The 20876-nt window shown below is 55.6% G+C and overlaps 1 protein-coding gene across 2 annotated transcripts; it reads right to left on the reverse strand.

The window, feature by feature from the left end:
- Window positions 1–14: 14 nt before the first annotated feature.
- CERS1 (ceramide synthase 1) lies at window positions 15–18077 on the reverse strand. Of its 2 annotated transcripts, XM_007461070.1 has the most exons (7): window positions 17764–18077; window positions 15254–15413; window positions 10665–10845; window positions 8275–8436; window positions 7653–7800; window positions 7312–7421; window positions 15–57 (listed from the first exon to the last, which is right to left on the reverse strand). In XM_007461070.1, the coding sequence occupies exons 1-7, from the start codon at window positions 18010–18012 to the stop codon at window positions 15–17; spliced, it is 1053 nt and encodes a 350-aa protein (XP_007461132.1). In that variant the 5' UTR covers window positions 18013–18077. The 2 variants fall into 2 exon arrangements, with proteins under 2 accessions (XP_007461132.1, XP_007461133.1); XM_007461071.1 differs by lacking the exon at window positions 15–57 and having other exon boundaries at window positions 7305–7421.
- Between the last annotated feature and the right edge of the window lie 2799 nt (window positions 18078–20876).

Here is a 20876-nt window from a genome sequence, read left to right on the forward strand (position 1 = left end):
CGGGGTCGAGGGGTTCAGAAGCGCTTGTCCTTAACCAGTCCATTCCTGAGCGGCTTCCTGCGAGCCAGAACCGGCCCAGGTTAGCCTAGGGACCCCACGCCACCACGTAGCGCCTCCCACCACCGTCCCGCCCTCCTTGCCCTCCTTTTCCCAGCCCCGCCCCATTCTTCCTCCCAGCCCTCAAGGCCAAAAGACGCTGCCATCTGCCTGCTGGGCAAGGGGTCCCTGCTCCTTCCCACAATTAAACCTTCCTCTCCCCTTCCCCCTGGGCCACCCGCGGCTGCTGGCGGGCAAAAGTCACCTACCAACCTCTGCCTGATTTAAGCCCATCACCTGGACCGGACCTGGACCAGCACTTTATCCTCCTCCTCTCCCAGGGAGGCAGAACTGGCCAGAGCCCCCGGCGATCCCACCGGGCAGGCTCCTCCCCAATTACAATGGCCCTACCAGGAAAGGCTTCCCAGCCCATGATTCTCCATCCACTGCCCTCTGTCTACACCTGCCGCAGCCCCTACTTTGCTTCCATGTCCTTAAAACAAGTTATGTAGTGTTTTAAAACGAATCAGTACTGTAAGATCCCAGAGAAAGACCCCTAACGTCTAAACAACGTTCATGGTTTGCATATTTCAAATTGTCCATAAAGATGTCTTCTCCTGCACCTCAATTTTCCAAAAATGTGCCACCGAGATCACTCCCATGTGCACTGATGCTCTCCTTAATTCCATCTTCCCTGCCTGTGTTAGTGGCAGGTCTCTGGGGTTCTGACTGGGAGGGGATCTGCCCAGGCTCACCTTACTGGACTCAACAGGTCTACCCCGGCCCCGCACTGCTATTGCCATCACTTGCTCGGTGTTGTGTCCTGTTTAACTGGCCAGCCTGCTGATGCCAAGGCAGCATCTCCCCGCAGTCTTACGGTCACGGCCATTGACCATTCCTATTCCCACGTATGAGAACTCTTCGTGCCTTTGCACATGGTCCATCAGTCTCTGCTGAAGTGAACTCTACAGTCTAGTTTACGTACAACTGTATTAAGTTTTCTGAGCCAGTAATATATTCTCACGATCTAGACCTCAGAAAGCATAGAAAACTCACAGTTCAACCGAGCGGCTCCTAGGGAGCTACCACCCTTTGACTTCTGTGTATCCTCAGATACTAGCATATGTGCATTACTGTATCCTGCAGCCCTTTGGTTTGTGGAGCACTCTAGCTCGGAGACCGTTCCATATGAGAACGTAAAGACTTTCCTGGAGAAGATGGTCTCAGTCACTTTAGTTTGCTCTTCCCTGGGGCTGGAGCCACTGGATGCCCCTTCCTGGGAGCACACCTCCCCCCCTCGGCCCACTTCTCCGTGGGCTGCTGCTCTCTCTCGCTGCCACCGCGGGAGCCCTTTATCTGGGAGATCAGAGATAAGCCCCCCATGGACCTCCCATCTGTCCTATATCTTCAGCTTTGCCTGTTGGTCTTTTAGACAGAGCAGAGGTGGGGTTCCCAGCTTCTTGAGTCTTCTCATAGTTCAGTTGCTGGACGGCACAGTCTCTCATTTCGACTCTTGTTTGATTTCACAGCTTCCATTTCTGCATCAACATCTTTGACGCTTTGGGAGTTTGCACTGGGGGCTCATGCGAGATAAAGATGGTTACCAAGCAAGCGTCCCACTGACAGTTCTTCCTTCCCTCCCGGGATCCTTCTTTGCTCAAGTTTGATGGGCTCAGCTCTGTTCCCACTGTTTTAATTCCTATACTTCTATAGAAGGTTTACTACCTCCAAGGATCCGTACCCCCGCCCTGTGCCTCTTTATCAGAGCTTTCCTGTGGTGATTCTGGTTTGTTTTTCTGCACAAGCTTCCAAGTGCCCCCCTCCCTCCTCAAAAACAGTGTATTTGCGGGGGAGGGGAGTACCCAACTAGGGCGAGATGGCCTCTCTGCAGAATCAGATTTACACTTTTTCGTCTCAGTGCACCACAGCGGGAAAGAGAAAATCAGGACGAGGGTGGAAGCTGCAGGGGGATGTGGGCAGGCAGAGACTCAGGTGGATTCTGGATGTTTCCTTGAGGATAAGGAGGAGAGGGAGAGAAGGGGGGCTCCCTAAGGTTTTGCAAGGTTTTCACCCTGAGTTGCCATCAACTGCGATGGACAAATGTTCACGAGAGGTAGTTTGTGGTGGGAATGGGGGTTGATTCTGGATATTCAGAAGGTGCTTGGAATGTCAAGCAGACACTGACACAGACAATGGCACTCAGAGGAGCACTGTGAGCTGGGAGAGAAACTTGCAAGTCGGGGTGGATTAGGTAAAAGGGCCCTGGGAGAGGGGGAGGCCAGACGTGGAGCAGGAAGGCACTAAAAAGCGAAGTGGGAGCCCACGTGCCGCAACTAAGGAGACTGTGAGCCGCAACTAAGGCCCAGTGCAACCAAGTAAGTAAATAAATATTAAAAAAAGAAAGAAAGAAAGAAAGAAACTGAAGCAGGGAGCAGAGGCAGACTGGCGATTGCAAAAGGAGAGGTTGGGTTGGGTATGGGGTTTCTTTTGCGGGGGTGACAAAAATGTTCTAAAACCGCAGTGATGGGTTCACAACTCTGTGAATGGACTAAAAACATTGACTTCTACACGGCAAATGGGCAAATTGCATGGTGTGTGAATTCCATCTCAATAAAACTGTTGAAAAAAAGGCGGGGGGGAGTGACCACCAGATTTGTTTAGCATCAGTGGAGCGGACAGGAGTGGTCTCGGGGTGGTGGGGGGAAGACCCCAGAGGAAGCTGGGTTCGAGAAGGGAGGGGAAGGGGGTGCTGTGCTGTAAGTGGGGCGGAGAGAGGTTTCTCTTCTTGATCAGAATGTCCCTGAGCAGGCAAAGGGGTGGACGTCGGTGGCCTGGGATGGCGGCCTCAGAGGGAGACGGACCATCTACCAAAGCAGCCAGCCAGCACTAGAGGGTGGATGTCCTCATCCGGCTACCCCTGCTTTCCTGGGGACACGGAGGCCAAGTCATCGGGTGAGGGGGCAATGGTGAGGACAGTTGGTGGCCGAGGAGAAGGAAGAGTCTCAGGAGATCAGGCACTGCCCCAGGCATCGCTGAGGACCCCTGGCCCCCGTTAGTGCTGCAGCGAGGACCAGATGTGCGGGTCGTGGCTCTTCAGATACAGCGGGGGCAGCTGAGAGTGTCACGGAGGAGAAAGCCGGTGTACGGAGGGGTGGGGTAGCCTCAGGCAGGTCAGCAGACCCAGAGCGGGGTGAGGGCCCCCGATGGATGGCGGTCCCAGCAGCCCAAGAGAACGATGGGGGCTTCAGACTGAGGTCGTGACCAGGGTGCGGGGGCCACTGCAGGGGGCCGAAGACAGAGGTCCAGGAGGGGCCCCATGGAGGGGGGTTCAGAAGAGAGAACCAGCAGGAGCAAAGAAGGCCTCAGTGCTGCTTTGCCACGTGATTTGTTCTCCACTCCGGGGTCCTTCAAAGTGGTTCTCAGTCATTGTTTTCTTACTGTTTTCAAATCTAACTGCATTTTCATCATACATGGTCTGCACGATCCTGGTTCTGAGCAGCTGAGGTTGCCCCTGCTTTTTTTCAATTTTGAGAAGTGTTCCCGTGCTTAAAAAGAACATCTGTTCTTGCTTCGGAGCTGCCTGATGAGGGGCACGGACTTTACCTCCCGTGGTCCCATCTCGCTACGGTTTAGGGCTGCATCATGCGGATCCTTTCATATCAAAAATTACACCTGACTTTCTCCTCCTGTCTTTTTACTTACAACTTTTATTTATCCTGGAGTTGAAGTCTTTTAACCAGGTCAGAGGTGGATTTATTTAAAAGCCCAGTCTCATAATTGTCATGATTATTCCATGTGTGTTTATTTGCATGCCCAATATTTGAGATTCTACCCTCATTCTGTATTACTTACCCTGCTTTTTCTAGCTTTCCTTTCCTGCATTTACTTTGTTGTACCTGTTTTTGGTTCCATTCTCCCCCGACACCCTAATAGTGTTAACATAAATAGTCAATATAGCCCAAAGGTAATGCCCTACCCTCCTGCAAAATGCAAAGCCACCAATCCTGTTTCAATAATATTAAATATTTCAGCTCTAATTTTTTAAAATCTCTCAAATTATGCGTTTAAAAATTTTTTTACCCAGAATATGTTATCAATTTCTCTGCTGATCTATCTCTTGGGGTAGTTTTCTGAAATATTCTCCTAGAGAAGATCTGTGAATGGTAAGCCTTCTTAGTTTTTGTTCCTGCAGATATCCTTTTTTTTTTTTTTTTTTTTTTTTTTTTTTTTTTTTTTTTTTTTTTTTTTTTTTTTTTTTTTTTGGTGGGGATGCTGGGGACCAAACCCAGGATCTCATGCAAGCCAACGGGCATCCTTTCTCTTGAGTAACTGTTTTTAAAGTTGTGTATAAGAGTCCCGGTTTCTTGTTACTTCCTTTCAGCATTTGAGGTGATATCTGACTCCAGTCTTCCAGCTTCCCTTGTTGCTGTTAGTCTCTCACTGTTTCGTAGGTCATCTCTTCTTTTCTGTGGCTGTTTCACATTTCACTATGATGTGTTTGGGGCCCGGATGCCTTTGTATTCATCCTGCTTATGATTTATGTCTTGTCACTTTCTGGAAAAATTCTCAGCATTACGTCTTCTCATGTTGTCTCTCCCTGTCTATCTATCTCCTATTAGGTCTCAGCCACATAATTCTTACTATTCTAGCTGTCATATTTTCCATTTGTTTAGGCTGCATCCTAGGTAATTTCTCTGCAGCTTTCAATTCACTGATTCTCTTTTCAGCTGTATCTAATCGTTGGACACTTGACATCTATAATAGGTTGAATGGTGGTCCCTAAAAGGATATGTCCACATCCTAATCTCTAGAACTGTGACTGACTCTATTTGGAAAAAGAGTCTTTGTAGATGTAATTAAGTGAAGGAATTTGGGATGGATCATAGTGGTCTAAATCCAATGACAAATGTCCTTATAAGAGAAAAGAGCCAGAGAGAAGAGACCACGTGAAGACAGGAAATGGAGATTGGAGTGATGCAGCCACAAGCCAAAAAACATCTGGAACCCCCAGAAACTGGAAGAGGCAAGGAAGGATCCTCCCCTAGACCTTCAGAGCAAGAGTGGCTCTGCTGACACCTTCATTTCAGACTTCTGGTCTCTAGAACTGTGAGAGAATAAACCTCTGTTGTTTTAAGCCCCCTAGTTTGTGGTACTTTGTTACGGCAGCCCTAGGAAAGAAATATATTTAACATCCAATGCTGTTTTTGATGGTCTCTCATGCCTTTTACATTTTTAATAAACTTTTCATTTTAGAATAATTTTAGATTTGCAGAGATAGCATAAAGAGCTCCAGGGTAGCCCTTGCCCAAGTCTCCCCAAACGTTAACATTTTATATCTCCACAGTGCATTTATCACAACTAAGAAACCAATGCTAGAACATTGCTATGAGCTAAACGATAGACTTTATTTGAATTTCACCGGTTTTTCCACAGATGTCCCTTTTCTGGTCCAGGATCCCACATTGCATTCAGTCAATCTGAGCTGAGACGGTTCCTCAGTCTCTTGTTTTCCATGATCTGACGATTTTGAGGTGTCCTGTCCAGCTCTTTTGTGGCACGTTCCACATTCTCATTGCTTTTTATCCCATCTTGTTTTATACCCAACTGTGCTAACTCTAGCCATCCTTAGGGACCAGGTTCTGCGGGTGGTGCCCATGGGGCCAACCATGGCAGCATGTCCCCAGTCCCCTGTCATTTCTGTATGGAGTTTTTTCTTTGCCATCCTAGTGGGAATGCTGTCATTTGGGGCTGGAGGCGCCAGCCTCCCAACTCACATTCTGGCTGGACATTCTTGGGGGTGACAGAGCAGGGAGCAGGGTGGAGCTAGGTGGTCTGGCTTGCTCTTTGCCTTGGGCTCTGCCTTTAAAGGACATCTCTAGGAGTTCACTGTTTTACAGCAGAAAGGTCTTTCAGTTTTAGATTTAGCCAAGCAGGTGCCTCCCCAACCTCACCCCTGGAGTTCTCTTTAATCACTGCTTCTTCTGGAAGCCTCTGAGGGTTGGTCAGACTCCTTGGTGAGACCTCACTGATCTCTATGCGCAATTCCCAACTCATGTTCGCTGGACATCGACAATCCAACACCCTCAAAACTAGACTCCCAACCCCCTACACCCACCGGTGCACATGGCCCTGCCCTGAGTCCCATCTCGGTAAATGGCAGCTCGAGCCAGAGGTCTTGGGTCATCTTTGAATTTTTTATTTCTATTTCACCTACATCCAAAGCAAGTCTGGTTAGTTCTACAACAGAGTTGGGATCTGACCGCTGGGGTTACCTCACCTGCTGCCCAGCCCTCTTGTGTCCACAATCCCTGCTCACCTGCCTAACTCCTCTCTAACCTGGGTGCTGGCTTTTTGGCTGCTCTGGAAGTTCCCCCAGTTCTTTGCTCCCCTTCTCATGTCTTTCAAGGACATTTTTTAAAAATCTCTGCTTCTCTCATCCTCCTCCCTGCTCATTCTGACCCACACCTCATTGCACTCTGAGCCCACTGCTGCCCCGAAACCATCTTTCCCAGGTTGGTCACTGATGACCTCCCAGGGGCCAAATCAGAGGGTCTGCTGGGGAGCGCCCTGTGAGCCTTCAGCAGCCCCCATCTCACTGCTGCTCAACCACTCCTCACATTGACTGTGGGGCGCTGCACACCTTGCAACCTGCTGGTCATCCCAACCTGCCTCCATTCACTCCTGGGGCCCCTCCAGGCCAGGGGCTTTGGGCGCCATCTGGCTCACATCCCAGGGCTGGCAGTCCCGAGGCCCCTACCTCCAGGACGGTCGAAGAGGCCCCTTTGGCTCGTCATCCCTACGACTCCCACCTGGGCCCGAAGCTCCGGCCCCATCTCCTGCTTGGCTGACCAGTGGTTGCCCCGCTGGACCAGGGAGTATTAGCACGAACAGAGCCCGGGCTCCCTGGGCCGCCCATGGCACCCCCTCACCGCCCCCTTCCACTGCCACCTGCTTAGAGGTTGCTGTCAGGCCTGGAAAACAGCTGATCCTCAGCACTGGGCCTGGCCCTCACGGCTCCCACCACTGAGACCCTGATTCTCACCCCTCACCTCTCGACCCCCACCTTCCTCGCTGTCTGTCCTGACAGCATCTAACTCTGTCGCTACATCGTGCATGCCTTTATTGCAGTCTCTCTTTTGGATGCAGGCTCCGGCGGGGCAGCGACGGCATCAGCCTCATCCGCTGCCGTGTCTCCAGGACCTACCCACAGAGCGCGCTCGATCAGACAGATGTGGTTAAGGAATGAACTAGGGCTGGGGGCCCCTCCACACTCACTCAGCTTTGCTGGGCTTCGGGCTCAGGGCCTCTGCTGTGTCATATTCCCGCACGTCCTTCAGCTCGCGCACCTGGCCCGTCAGCACCTTGGCAGCAAAAGCCACGATGTACTGTGGGAGGGGAAGGCACAGGTGAGAAGAGAGCCCCGTCCCCGACCTCGCTGCCCTCCTGATGGCTGGGTGCTCCTGCCACTGGCCCTTTGCACGTTGCCTAACATGCCCCTCCTCCCTGGGAGTGCGTGAGAAGGGCATGCACCTGGGGCGCTCCTTGGGGACAGGGACCGGGACAGGACTGGCATCTGAGAAGAAGGGGGTGGTGAGGAGTTGTGAGCGCCAACTCACCAGGAACCAGTAGAGGTTCATGAGCGTGAGCAACAGCAGGAGTGCGTTGAAGAAGAAATAGAAGGGGATGTCAGGCACCGACCGCAGGCTGCAGTAGCTCGTGGCATACAGGACCTTGAGCGGGAACCAGTAGAGGCGGAACCAGAACCTGCAGGAGGGAGGGGCGGGTCGAGGAGGCTGTGGGGGAGAGGGGGAGGGGAGCCCCCTCCCTTCCCCCCAGTCCCTGTCCTGTCCCGTCTGGACTCATCCATCTGCCCCTGCGCATCCCCACCCATCCATGTCTCCTTACCCCACCCTTGTTCATTCCTGCCCAGCTGTCTCCATTCCTGTTCTGTCCTTTCCTGCCCAGCTTGCTTATTCCCAACTCGCGCCCTCTGCTATCCCACCAGGCCCCGCCCACGTCACCCTGGCCCTGTCTGGCCCCCCCCACACCTCGCCAAGCCCCCACCCACCTCACCAGGACCCACCCTTTCCCTGCCCACCCGCCTCTCTAGGACCCACTTCCTTCCTGCTTGGCTCCACCCACTCTCATAAGCCCCACTTCCTTCCCGGCCTGGTCCCGCCTACCTCCACCAGGTCCCCTCCCCTTCCACTAGGCCCGCCTCCTCCCCTGCCGGCTCACCAGCTGAGGCTGAAGCTGAGGCAGCCCAGGTCTGCAGCCAGGGCGTGAAGCCGGTGGTGGGATCCTCCGCGGGACTTGAAGTAGACATTGAGCTTGGTGAACTCCAGCTGTACGTCACTGATGTCATGCAGGAAGAGCACAAGGATGCCCACCTTGTGGTACCTGAGGAGGAAATCGGGAGAGGAGAGAGGGCTGGTTACCCTGGGACCCCTACCCGCACCGAGGCTCCCAAGCACAGGCCCCCTTAGCCACCCCTCCAGGCTTCCCCGTGGGTCTGTTCAGAGCTGTCCTCCCTGGCCCATCTGCCCTGCCCATCCCCCCTCACAGGGCTAGGTCAGCAGTAACACCCAGGCTGCACCCGTCCTGTGGCAGCCACAGCCCAGGCTCAGGAACCTCCTTGGAAGTGCCCTCTCTGATCCTTCCTCATCGCTGTGACCTCTGGCCCTCCATGACCCCTGACCCTCACAGGCCTGGGTCATTCTGTGTCCAGATACCCCACACTTTCAACATGACTGCCTCACTGATGCTCCCAGGTTTGTACATTTAACCTGAACACTGCTGCAAACTGCAGACTTGCCTGGGAAAGGCTGCACCCCCACCAGGATCTGACGAAGGCTGGGACCCCGTCCCTATCCAGCCTTCCGCCTCACAACTGCTTGGTGCCTGAGTTCAGGCTGGATGTGGCTGTGCACCTCTGTCACCGTCTTCATGCCCACTCTGCACTCCTGACAGCCACAGGCTGTTCTCATCCCCTAACATCCCTGGTGTTCCCGGAGCCTTCCTTCACCAGCTTTCAGTCTCGGCTCACCTGTCACCCCTGACCACCCCACCTAACCTCACCACCTCTGCAGCCCTTATCTTCCGACTTGAATTTTCCATAGTGATCACCTTCAAACAAACTGTTAGTTCTTTTCTTTCATGTTTTTTTTGGGGGGCGGGGGTTGTTATCTGATTCTACCCTCTAGAGCAGGGCTGTCTAATAAATTTTCAAGAATGATAGGAATGTTCTAAATCTGCGTTGTCCAATACAGGAGTCACCAGCCACATACTGGGCTGAGGTACAGAATGTGTGATTTTATTTAAGTTGAATTAAAGTTGACATGACCACCTGTGGCCAGCAGCTACTGTGCTGGAGGGCATAGCTAGTCCAACAAGAATAGAATTTGAGGGGCTTCCCTGGTGGCGCAGTGGTTGAGAATCCTCCTGCCAGGGTAGGGAACACAGTTCAACCCCTGGTCCGGGAAGATCCCACATGCCACAGAGCAACTAAGCCCGTGAGCCACAACTACTGAGCCTGTGCTCTAGAGCCTGTGAGCCACAACTACTGAGCCCACAGATCCCGTGCTCTGCAGCAAGAGAAGCCACCGCAATGAGAAGCCTGCGCACTGCAATGAAGAGTAGCCCCCACTAGCCACAATTAGAGAAAGCCCGCGCGCAGCAACAAAGACCCAACACAGCCAAAATAAATAAATAAAATAAATAAAAATAAAATTTTAAAAAAATGAATAGAATAAGAGCTGTATATGTCATTTAAAATTTTCTTTTTAAAAAAATTTTTTTTGAGTTTCCATGTTCAATTTTTATTTTTTTAATATCTTTATTGGAGTATAATTGCTTTTTAATGTTGTGTTAGTTTCTGCTGTACAGCAAAGTGACTGAGTTATACACATATGGACATTCTTTTTTTATATTCTTTTCCATTATGGTTTATCACAGGATATTGAACATAGTTCCCTGTGCTATATAGTAGGACCCTGTTGTTTATCCATCCTATATATAATAGTTTGCATCTGCTAATCCCAATTTCGTTTTAAATTTTCTATCAGCAACGTTTAAAAAAAAAAGTAAATAGGAAGAGGTAAGATTAATTTTAATAATATATTCCAATTGACTCAGTATATCCGAAATGTCGTCATTCAACATGTAAATGACATAACAAAGGGACCGCAAGATATTTTCACTCTCCTTTATCCTTGGAATCAGGGTGGCTTTTACACACACAGCACGCTGTGGTTTGCACAGGCTCTGCCTTGAAGCACTATGACCACGTGTGGTGGCCACAGTGGGCTCTGGAACATCACGTTTTGTCTACTGTGTTCACGGCTGTGCTCCCAGCAGCACCTGCCACATGGCAGGTGTTCAGTAAACACTTGCTTTGTGACCCGGCCAAGGTTGCCATCCAGGAGGAGCTGGAGGGGGACAGATGGGGTGGGGGCAGGGTGGTGCCTCTCTGCACCTGTTTTGCCCCATCACTTCAGAATCTCTCTTCAGAAACCTCTCCCACAGACACCCCCATACCCCCCACCCAGGCATTAGCCTCTGCCCTGTGCCAGCCTCTTGCCACTGCTCACGCCAGTGCCCTCCACCCTCCTGTCCCCTCCTGGACTCACCGGAAGGCGTAGGACGAGATAATGAGGACCAAGGTGACCACATGGTGGATGAGCATGACCACTGAGTCCTTGCGCCAGGCATCCAGGTACAGCGTGGCGTAGATGGAATGGCCGTAGAAGCTTCCCTGTAGTAGGTAGGCAACTGCGATGTCCCGTGGTACCGCCATGCCCGTCTTCCAGTCTGGGGAGGGCCAGACCGTGCCGTCAGGGACCTGCAGCGCCTCTGGGACCCGCAGGCGACCCCGAGCACTCCCTCAAGCCGGGCATGGGTCCTCTGCGTGCTGGGCGTGCCACGCGTCTCTGCAGCTGTTCTGGTCGCTGGTTTTCTGTTACCCATTCTCCACCCATCATTGTTTATGAATAGGCATTACTTTTTAGAACAGTTCTAGATCTACAGAAAAAGGTGCTCCTACCCTGAAATTGGTCCTTTGCAGAATTTCCAACTGTGCCCCAGGCCCCCTTCCCGTCTTCTCTTACCAGGCTAGCTCAAGACACGCGGTCCTGGGTGCCGCCCTCCCACCAAATCCCCAAACCAGTGGAGGCTGCCACCTGCCTTGCTGTGCCGGCCAAGAAGCTGAGGCAGAAATCACACACTTTCCAACGCCCACGAGTGCGGGCTCTCCCGCAGAGCGGGCCCGGCTCCACCTCTCCTCCTGCGGCCACCTCCTGCCCCTCGCCCCTGCACATGCGCCCACCTGCACTCAGGCCTCGTGCCTTCCCAGGGGACATCGCTCCCTCCACCACCTCCGCCTCCCCTCCTCAGTCCATCACGAAGAACTCTGCCCAAATCGACCTAAAACTCCAGACTGTGTGCCCTGCTGTCTGTGGCTCCTTCTTTGTCCACCCCCCGTAATGGCCTCCCTGGGCTCCATCCCTGGTCTCTCATCCCTCCCCCTCCAAGCCTCAGTGATCTGGAGCTAGACCCTCAAGTCCCCCTGGAGGCCAGCTATCCCCTAGATGCCTCCTATGCTGCCACCTCAGTGACAGTCCTTTGTCTGTACCCTGGTCCTGCCTGCAACGGAGATCCACTTGGGCCTCTACCTGGGGGTCCCTCTTCGGTCCCCACCTCCACTCACTTGCCCTGCCCCCACTGCCCCCACCCTGGTCCAGGTACCGCCATCTCCTCCCAGTGCTGCCCCAGCTTCTCCCGGCCTGCAGAGCCTATTCCCGACTGTCCATTCTCCCCACAGCAGCCTCGATGGCTGTGAATACACAGACCCCATGATCTGGCAAGTCCACTCTTGGCCTGTGCCCAAGGAAACTGAAAACAGGGACTCAAGAGACCCCTGTATACTCATGTCCACAGAAGCACTAGTCACAATCATCAAAAGGGGAACAGCCCAAATGTCCATCAGCAGGTGACTGGGTACACAAAATGTGGTAAATCCATGTTTCGTGTATCCACATAATGTGGAATATTATGCAGCCCTAAAAAGGAAAGAAGCATTGACACACACTACAACGTGGATAAGCCTCAAAAACATTATGCTGAGTGAAAGAAGCCAGACACAAATGGGCACATGCAATCACATACCAATGATTCCATGTATATGAAATGTCTAGAACAGGCAAATCCATAGAGACAGAAAGCGGATTAATGGTTGCCAGGGGCTGGGAGAGGGGGGATGGCAAGCTGTTAATGGGGACGGGTCTCCTTTTCGGGATGATGGAAATGTTCCGGGACTAGACAGACATGGTGCTTGCACAACACTGTGAATGTGCTAAATGCCACTGAATTGCTCACTTTAAAAAGGTGAATTTTTAAAAGTTGTGGTAAAAATATATATAACATAAAAGTTACCATCTTAACCATTTTTAAGTTTAGTAGGACTAGGTATATTCACACTGTTGTGCAACCAGTCTCTAAAACTTTTTCCATGTTGTAAAACTGAAACTCTGTTCCCATTAGACACTCCCTCTCTGTTCCCCCTTCCCCAGCCCCTGACACCCACCATCCTACTTTCTGTCTCTATGGATTTGACGACCCTAGGTGCCTCACATAAGTAGAATCACACAATATTTGTGTTTCTGTGACTGGCTAAAATGGTTAATTCTGGGAATTCCTTGGCGGTCCAGTGGCTAGGACTCCGCGCTTCCATTGCAGGGGGCATGGGTCTGATCCCTGGTCAGGGAGCTAAGATCCAGCGAGTGGCACAGTGCAGCCAAAAATAAATAAATAAAATAGAATGGTTAATTCTATGTTATGTAAATTTTACCTAATTAAAAAAAATGAAAGACACCTGACAGATCACTCATCCCCCACTTGAACACGTCCAGGGCTCCCCAATTGGGCTCAGTAGCAAAACTCACACTCCTGACTGGGTCTCCCCCCACGTTCCGTGCACAGCCTTGTGGCAGTGCTGCAGTCAGCAGAGGGGGGCCTCCCCACACCTGCCAAGTGTCTCTGTCCCTCTTGAGAAGGAAGGGACGTGGAGGCACTCTCTGTGGAAACGGGACACCCTCTTTTCCACCTATCACACTGGCGAGACGGCTACAGTGGACAGCACCCCCTCTCCAGCTTTGGGCCCCAGATCTGGGGCAGAGGGAAGAGGGCAGCAGATAATTCCCCATCTGGGCTGCGCCTGCACCTCCCTGCATGTTGTGGGGTGAGGTGGGCCAGGCTCTGTCTGTGGACCTCCAACCTCCTCTCCACACACACCCCGCCTGCTGCTCTGGCCTCTCCATGTCACTCCTGCCTCATCCCCCTCCCCGATCTCCAGGATCAGCCACCTGGGCATCCCACACCCAGCTCCTGGTCTCCCCCAAACCTGCCCCACCCTCAGCCCCCTAGACCCTGGGGTCAGCCCCATCCTCCTCCTTCTCTCTCACACCCACCTATGGTTTGGCAGTGAATCCTATCAATTCTGCTTTCAAAACATTTCTTTCTTTTTTTTTTTTGTGGTACGCGGGCCTCTCACTGTTGTGGCCTCTCCCGTTGCGGAGCACAGGCTCCGGACGCGCAGGCCCAGCGACCATGGCTCACGGGCCCAGCCGCTCCGTGGCATGTGGGATCCTCCCGGACCGGGGCACGAACCCGTGTCCCCTGCATCGGCAGGCGGACTCTCAACCACTGCGCCACCAGGGAAGCCCCGAAACATTTCTAAAATCAGCCACTTCTCTCCCCACCACAGCCCTGTCCTGGGCAGAGCACACCGGCTCCTGCCCTCAGTCCCACCCTTAGGTCGTCCTGTCAACGTCCCCCCTCTGCTCGTGGCCCTATGGTAAAGACCCCCACTGCTCCCACCCCACCTGACTGGGCTCCTTGCTGCTTCTGATCAGCCAGTAGCATGTCTGTCAGACAGTGGCCTTTGCATTTCCCATCTGCCCCAGGGCCCTCCCAGTCCCCAGTCAAAAGTCACCTTTGGTGGGACCATCCCCATCCCTGTAGAAAATGCCCTCCTCCCCACCTCCTAGACACCCCACATCCCATGCTCCTCTGCTCACTCAAGTTTTCTCATCTGCACTTATCACCGTTAACAGATTTCCTATTTCACGTTAACAGATCTGTCACCCCAAAACACAGGGGTGGGGGGCTTTCTCTGACCTACTCACAGTTGTGTCAGCACAGCACCCGGTACACAGCAGGTACTCAATAAGCGTGCCTGCAGACAAGCAGCTAACTTGCAAGTGTGCTATCACAGCATAATTTATAAGCAGGAACCAGAGGCAACTCCATGCTCGAAACTTCAATTACAGAGAGAGAGTTCAATTACAGTTCATTCTCATAAAGGAAAATTGAATGACAGCTCAAACCTCCCCTCTAGGGATTTATGACACGGGAAATGTGCGTGTGTTACACGGGAAAAGTGGCCACGTGGGCAGCATGGTCACAAGACAGACAGATGCAGCGCAGGGGTTCCATGCCCAGCTCCCTGGTGCCACCAGGAGCCCTCTCAGGATGTTTATATAACACGGCAGGAAACACGTCCATGTGTGTCCCTGATACACGGTCTGGGTGGTCAGCACAAGAGTAGAGAAGCCTGACCCCTCATCGCAGACTGAGTTTTCTACATCGGCCTGCCGGTTGGTAACAGAGGACACTGCAGTCAAATTCCTGCCCATCCCACCCAGAGCTCAGGCCTTGATGACACCCACGTCGAATTCAATCAATGGACGCAGCCACTTCTCACCACCTTTATCTCCTTGCCAAGCTGGTCCAAGCCACATTGGTCCCTTGCCTAACCCCTGGGCCCAGCTCCCCTCCTTACCCAAGATTCATCCGTCTCCACATGGCAGCCAGAAGAAGGTTTTTTATAATCCACAAACCCATCCCATTTAGGACGAAACTCAAGCTCCCGCCATCCTCCTCTCGTCCCCACATATCAAGCTCACACAAGCCCCAGGGCCTTTGCACGTGTTGGACTGCTTGCCTGGGCCCACAAAAGGGGTCCCCTCCTCTAGGATGTTTCCCTGAGTCCTGACAGGGACAGGTGCCCCCTTTTCTGGCCCCAGGGCCCCTTCATCGCCCTTGTCTCAGAGCAGACATCCAGCATGGGATGTCTGATGAGTGTCCAGCTCCCCCATGTACCCTTCTCTGAGTTCAGAACAGGGCCCTCCCCCAACCTGCCCCATCCCAGCAGGTCCCCTACCGTAGAAGACGGAGGGTGGGTCGTGAAAGAAGGGGTAGTCAGTGCCGAAGAGCAGGTAGGTGCTGTAGCTCCAGGCGCCCAGGTAGAAGAGAAACTTCCAGGCGCTCTCAGGCATCTTGGCGGCATCTCTAGGCTGGAGGCGGCACCGCTTGGCTAGGGGCTACGGGTGAGAAAGGCAGGCGGCCATCAGCATCGGGAGCCAAGGGCCGCTCCTCCAGGGTAGGGAAACCAAGGCCCAGGGACTCCCCAGGCCAGGCAGTGCTGGGCCCGGTACCTACAGCTTCCTGGAACGTAACCAGAGCCCACGTGTACCTGCCAAGGGCTAAACTTAGTGCCCAGCTGTCCAGCCGCAGCCGCAAGGGGAGGGGAGTGATGGGGGAGACCTGGGCGGAATCGTGAAGGGAGGCTGTGAGGGGAGGAGGGGGACACGTGGGTGTAAAGCAAGGGAGACCAGTGGAGTCAGTCCAGGGGACTAGGGGGCTTGGGGGGTCTCAGGGGGAGCTAGAGGTATGACAGAGAGGAGGAAGGATTAAAGAGAAGACTTGGAAGGGGCAGTGGGGGTGAACCTGTAAAGAGAACATGGAGGGGAATACGGGCGCATCCGGGAGAACATGGGGGGCTGGAACCCTAGCAATCCCCATGGGGGAGGAACTTGAGGGAAAGGGGTGCCTCAGAGGAGGAATTGGGGAGATCAGAGAAGAACAGGAGCTGGGGAAGATGGGGTGGGTAGGTGGGGGAGGACGTGGGAACTCAGGGGAGAAAAGGAAGAGAGGATGGGGCAGAGGAAGAAAGAGGGTCAAGGAAACGACATCGCAGATGGGGGGACCTGAGGGGACAGCAGGGAGGGGACAAGAGAAGTGGGAGCATGCAACGGTGAGGCATGGAGGAATTTCAGGGGCCCAGCGCCCCTGGAGTCCTGGGGGCAGAGCCTCAATCTCCCTGGGGGCGGGGCTCCAGAGCTGCCGGCCAAGCCCCGCCCCCCTCCCCTAGGCGAGGCTGAGGGGGCCGGAGCACCAACAGTCGCCATGGAGACAGCCAGAGCCAGCTCCGGTAACCCCTGGCAACCACACGACTGCCAAGAAGATGAGCTTTGGAGAACGAGGCAGCCCCTCCGCCCGTTTCTTGGGAAGGGCGAGCCACGAACTGGAGTAAGTGCCCGACGTCCGGGGATTCTAAAACTGAGGGGCCCGTGACCTTGCTGTCTCCCACCCAGCTCCCTCAGGAACGTGGGGAGGAAGCCTGCTCCACCCTGGTAGTCCCAGAGCAACCATATCCCCCTCCTGGGCTCTGGCCCTCGTCCTCCTGGACCTCCCACTGCCCAGCTGGAAACTGGGAAGGTGGGGGAAGCAACAAAGCCAGATTGGGACCAGGGCTCACCTACGGAGGGGCCATGGTCATGCCTGCCTCCCCCTCCCTGGAGCAGCGTGGTGGCTGGGGTCTCTAACCCCCATGTGGGTCATATGGGGGTGGGAGTGGGGACAATGGCAGCCAGACAACACTCCATCCCTGACTTAACAAGGGCCAGCCTCTGCCCAGCCAGCAGAGAAAGGCCCCTTTGTTGGCTCCAGGCACTCTGTCCCTGCACCCCCTGCCACCTCCAGTCAGACGGGCGGAGTGACCCCAGCTGGTCCTCAGGGAAGTCACAGCCAAGCTTGGAGCCCAAACGCTTTCCAACAAGCTCCCATAGCAGCGACCCCTCCCCAAGGATGGGAGGGAGGCCAGGCGCCAATGTCACCCCCACAGTCACTCTCCAGCTGGGGAGGTGGCCTTCCCAGGCTCGCCGGAAACTGAGCAATTCGGTGGCGACCCCTTGGAGCCCGCACAGTCCAGCTTTGTAGACCCAGGCCGTGCCACCTCCCCCAAAGGCTGCGAACACGGCGTGGCCAGGGAGCCCAGGCCTTTGCATCCCTTGATCGGAGGGTGGCGCTGACTCCAGACAGACGAGCGGCAGAGACTGGGCAGCTCCTGCCTCTTCCCGGTCGCAGCGGACGAGCCAGTCCCGCCGCCGCACCGACCCCGGACACCGATCAGGTTCCGAGCGCGCCCCAAATGACCCGGAGGCGCAAGACACACGCAGCCACTGTGCGCCGAGCCTTCCCTGCCCGTGTCCTCCGCTCCTCTGTCCCCAGCTCCGCTAGGTCCGAAAGAGTGCGCAGCAGACAAGGCCCTCCCACCGCCCGGGGCCCCCTTGTCCCGCACTGACCGGACCTGTTCCCCCACATCTTGAGCATCCTACCCTTGTCAGGGTCCCCACGTCCCAGGCTTCCCCCAGCCCGGCCACGCCCCCACATCCACTCGCAACCCCACCCCGCCCTGACCCAGAGGGGCACGTGGCGGCCCAAGATTCCGCGTCCCGAGCTCCTCCAGCCTGATGCTCGCCACGTTCCAGTCACCCTGGTCCGTGGAGACATAAAGGGGTACGCGGCGGCCCTGGGTCCCCGCCCCGGACTCCCTAACATCCCGGCCCCCCAGCCCGGGACCCCCACGTCCCAACCCCCAGCAGCACTGACCCGAAAGAGGCGCGAAGTGGCCGCCGAGCGCAGCGCGGTCCAGCCGAGAGCGCAGAGCGCCAGCAGCAGCAGCTCGGGAGGCGCCAGGTGCGCGTGCTCGGCCAGGCCGCGGCGCGCCAACCCCCAGCCGCAGTCCGCGCAGCCCCGCGCCGCCGCCAGCGCACTGCCCCAGCCGCGTTGCACCAGCTGCGCGTAGCTAGGCATGGGCTCAGGCCCCGCCGGCCCCGCCACGGTCCCCGCCGCCGCCATGCCGCCCGCTCCCGGCCGTCCCGGCAGTCTGCGCCCGCCCACGGTGGCCGCCGGAGCCGCGCGCCCCGCGTCACGCGCCGCAGTTGGGCCGGGGGCGCGCTGGCCGTAGCCCGTGGGACGGAGGGGCGGGGCCAGCGCTAGCTCCGCCCCGCAGGGACGCGGGGCCGGGGCACGCAGGAGCTGGGTCCCCCGGAGACAGCAGCGGCGACCTCGGGCGTACGAGTCCTGGCGTTGTCGCGCCGCGTCCTGGAGGCGGGCCAGCGATCTGGCTCATTTTCCAGTGGAGGAAACCCAGGCGCGGGGGAGGGGGGAGGGGGGCTACCGGAGGGTGGAGGGGTTGTCTGCCTGGCGACCGCCTGACCTGAACTCGAGTAGGGCCGGAGCGGCCCCGTGTCCCCATCCCTCGTCCCCGCTTGGATGCCCTTGCCCATCCTGGGCTCCTTCACCCCACCAGGCTGTGTCCGCAACATGGGGCAAGGTGAGCACCAGCAGGCCATGGCCAGGACCAGCGATTCTCTCTTTCCCAGGCCCTCCAGCCTGCTTTTTTTGCCGTCCCACACTCAGGCCTCACCATCCCCGCCGCCTGAGGGCCACCTGCTGCTCTCTGTGACCCTGAGGACCTGGCAGGCCTCCCTGAAGCGGGCTAACACAGGCCTTCAGGGAGGCCAAGGGAGTGGGTGCCCACGTTGGGGAACTCAGGATGGATCAAGACCACCACTTCATTGGGACCACCCCCCATGATCTTCCACTATACACCGACCAGGCCCTGTGTCCAAAGCCCCCAATGGCCATCACCGAAGGCACCGGTCACCTCTTGGGGACATCACCTTGCCTGCCACTGGTAGCCCTCATCCCAGCCCCGGGACTCCCGCACGCCTGTGCCCCTCCCTTCTCCCCATCTAGGAGTCCTCCCACAGCCTTCCGAGGTGGGAGGAATCAGTGTGGGCCCTGCAGGAGCCAGGCTGGGTCCCATATGGCCACCAGCCTGACCTGACCTTCAGGTGCACAGGTGAAAACAGAGAGGGGGGGTCAAAGGGGCTCTCATCCCTCCTCCTTTCCCTCACCCTCTGTCCTGCAGCAATCCAATTTTCCCCACCTTCAAATGTTCCCAGAATCCAGCCACTTCTCTGCAACTGTACAGCCTTATTCAACCCCCGGCCACCCTTGTGCCTCCTTCCTAGTGTCTCGGCCTCCTCCTTACCCCGCTCAGAGGCCAGAGGAAACCTACCTGTCCCTCCTCTGCTCACAGCCCTCCATGGCTCCCATCACGCAGAGTAAAAGCCCATCTCCTCACTGTGACTCACAACCTATCCTCATGCCCTTTTTTCTCCATCTTTCTCCTTCCGTTCCAGCCACATTGGCCTCATAGCTGGAGGTGGCTCTCCAACACCCCAAGCAGTCCTGCCTCAGGGTCTTTCACTGGCTGTTCCCTCTGCCTAGAATGCTGTTCCCCCAGGTATTGGCAGGGTTCCTCCTTCACCAACTTCAGGCTTTACCTACAAATGTCACCTGCTTGTTGCACCTCCCTGATCCCATCAGTCTTCTCCTTGTCACTTGTCACCATCTGTCCTGCTGTACCTCTTGCTCATTATTTTTGAATGTGCACTCCATGTGGGCAGGGGTTCATCTGTCCCGTTAAGGTAACTAATGCCACAGACAGCGTAGCAAGCAGACGGGGGCTAAGGGGTCCCGGGCTGCTGGACATGCCCTCATAGGTCCAGTCAGGCCTGTGGGGCAGCCCTGTACCGTCCCAACCACCCACCTCTGCCCTCCCACCCAGGCACTATCTGGTCACTATGGCACCCATCAGTAATGGGAGAGGTGCCCCCACCCACCAGCCCCAGCCCAGCCTTGAGTTTCATTTTGGCAGGGCCCAGATAGGAGGCTGCCAATGTGTGGGTACAGAGCGGAAACAGAAAGTGGCTCCTGGTGCTGGCAGCTGAGAAACAGCTCCCAGGCATCAGGGGCTCAGTGAAGGGCTGCCCAGGTCCCAAGGATGGCACGCATACCCTGCCCCACCTGAAAGGGCAGGCCTCCTCTTCCCCAGGGAGCTCATCTCAGCCCTCACTCCCCCTACACACCACCGTCCCTGACTGATGCCCCTGCCCTGGGGCATCCGCACCACGCAGGCAGGGGCTGGGGGTGGGTCCTGATGCTGGGGATCCCTTGCTCTCTGTCTTGTCTTGGCAATCAAGGACAGGGTTTCCCAAGGCCACCTCCGAGGCCAGGCTCTCAGAGCACAAGTATCTTTCTTCTCCTACCCAGACACTGGCCCAGAGACAGAGCCCTGTCCAGCTCACTGAGTCCAGTGTGGCCTCAGGGTCTTTGCACAGGCTGTTCCTACGGCCCAGGATGCTTGTTGCCCCAGAACCTGTCCTTGCAGATACTTCTTGTTTTGCTGGACACAGCTCAATGGTGACCTCATCCCAGAGACCCTGGCTATTCCCCTCCCTCCCTCTGTTGTTTACCTTTTTTTTTTTTTAATAAATTGATTGATTGATTGGCTGCATGGGTCTTCGTTGTTGCGTGCGGGCTTTCTCTAGTTGTGGCAAGCGGGGGCTACTCTTCTTTGCGGTGCACTGGCTTCTCATTGCAGTGGCTTCTGTTGTTGCGGAGCACGGGCTCTAGGCACGCGGGGTTCAAGGAGTTGCAGCACATGGGCTCAGTAGTTGTGGCTCGCGGGCTCTAAAGCGCAGGCTCAGTCGTGGCACACAGGCTTAGTTTCTCCGTGGCGTGTGGGATCTTCCCAGACCAGGGCTTGAACCCGTGTCCCCTGCGTTGGCAGATTCTTAACCACTGCGCCACCAGGGAAGCCCTTAGCTTCTTCTCATCTAGGGGCGCTCACTATGAATTTCTCTCTCTGG

The sequence above is a fragment of the Lipotes vexillifer genome, unplaced genomic scaffold (genome assembly GCF_000442215.2).
Source record: "Lipotes vexillifer unplaced genomic scaffold, Lipotes_vexillifer_v1.1 scaffold469, whole genome shotgun sequence".
NCBI lineage: Eukaryota > Metazoa > Chordata > Mammalia > Artiodactyla > Lipotidae > Lipotes > Lipotes vexillifer.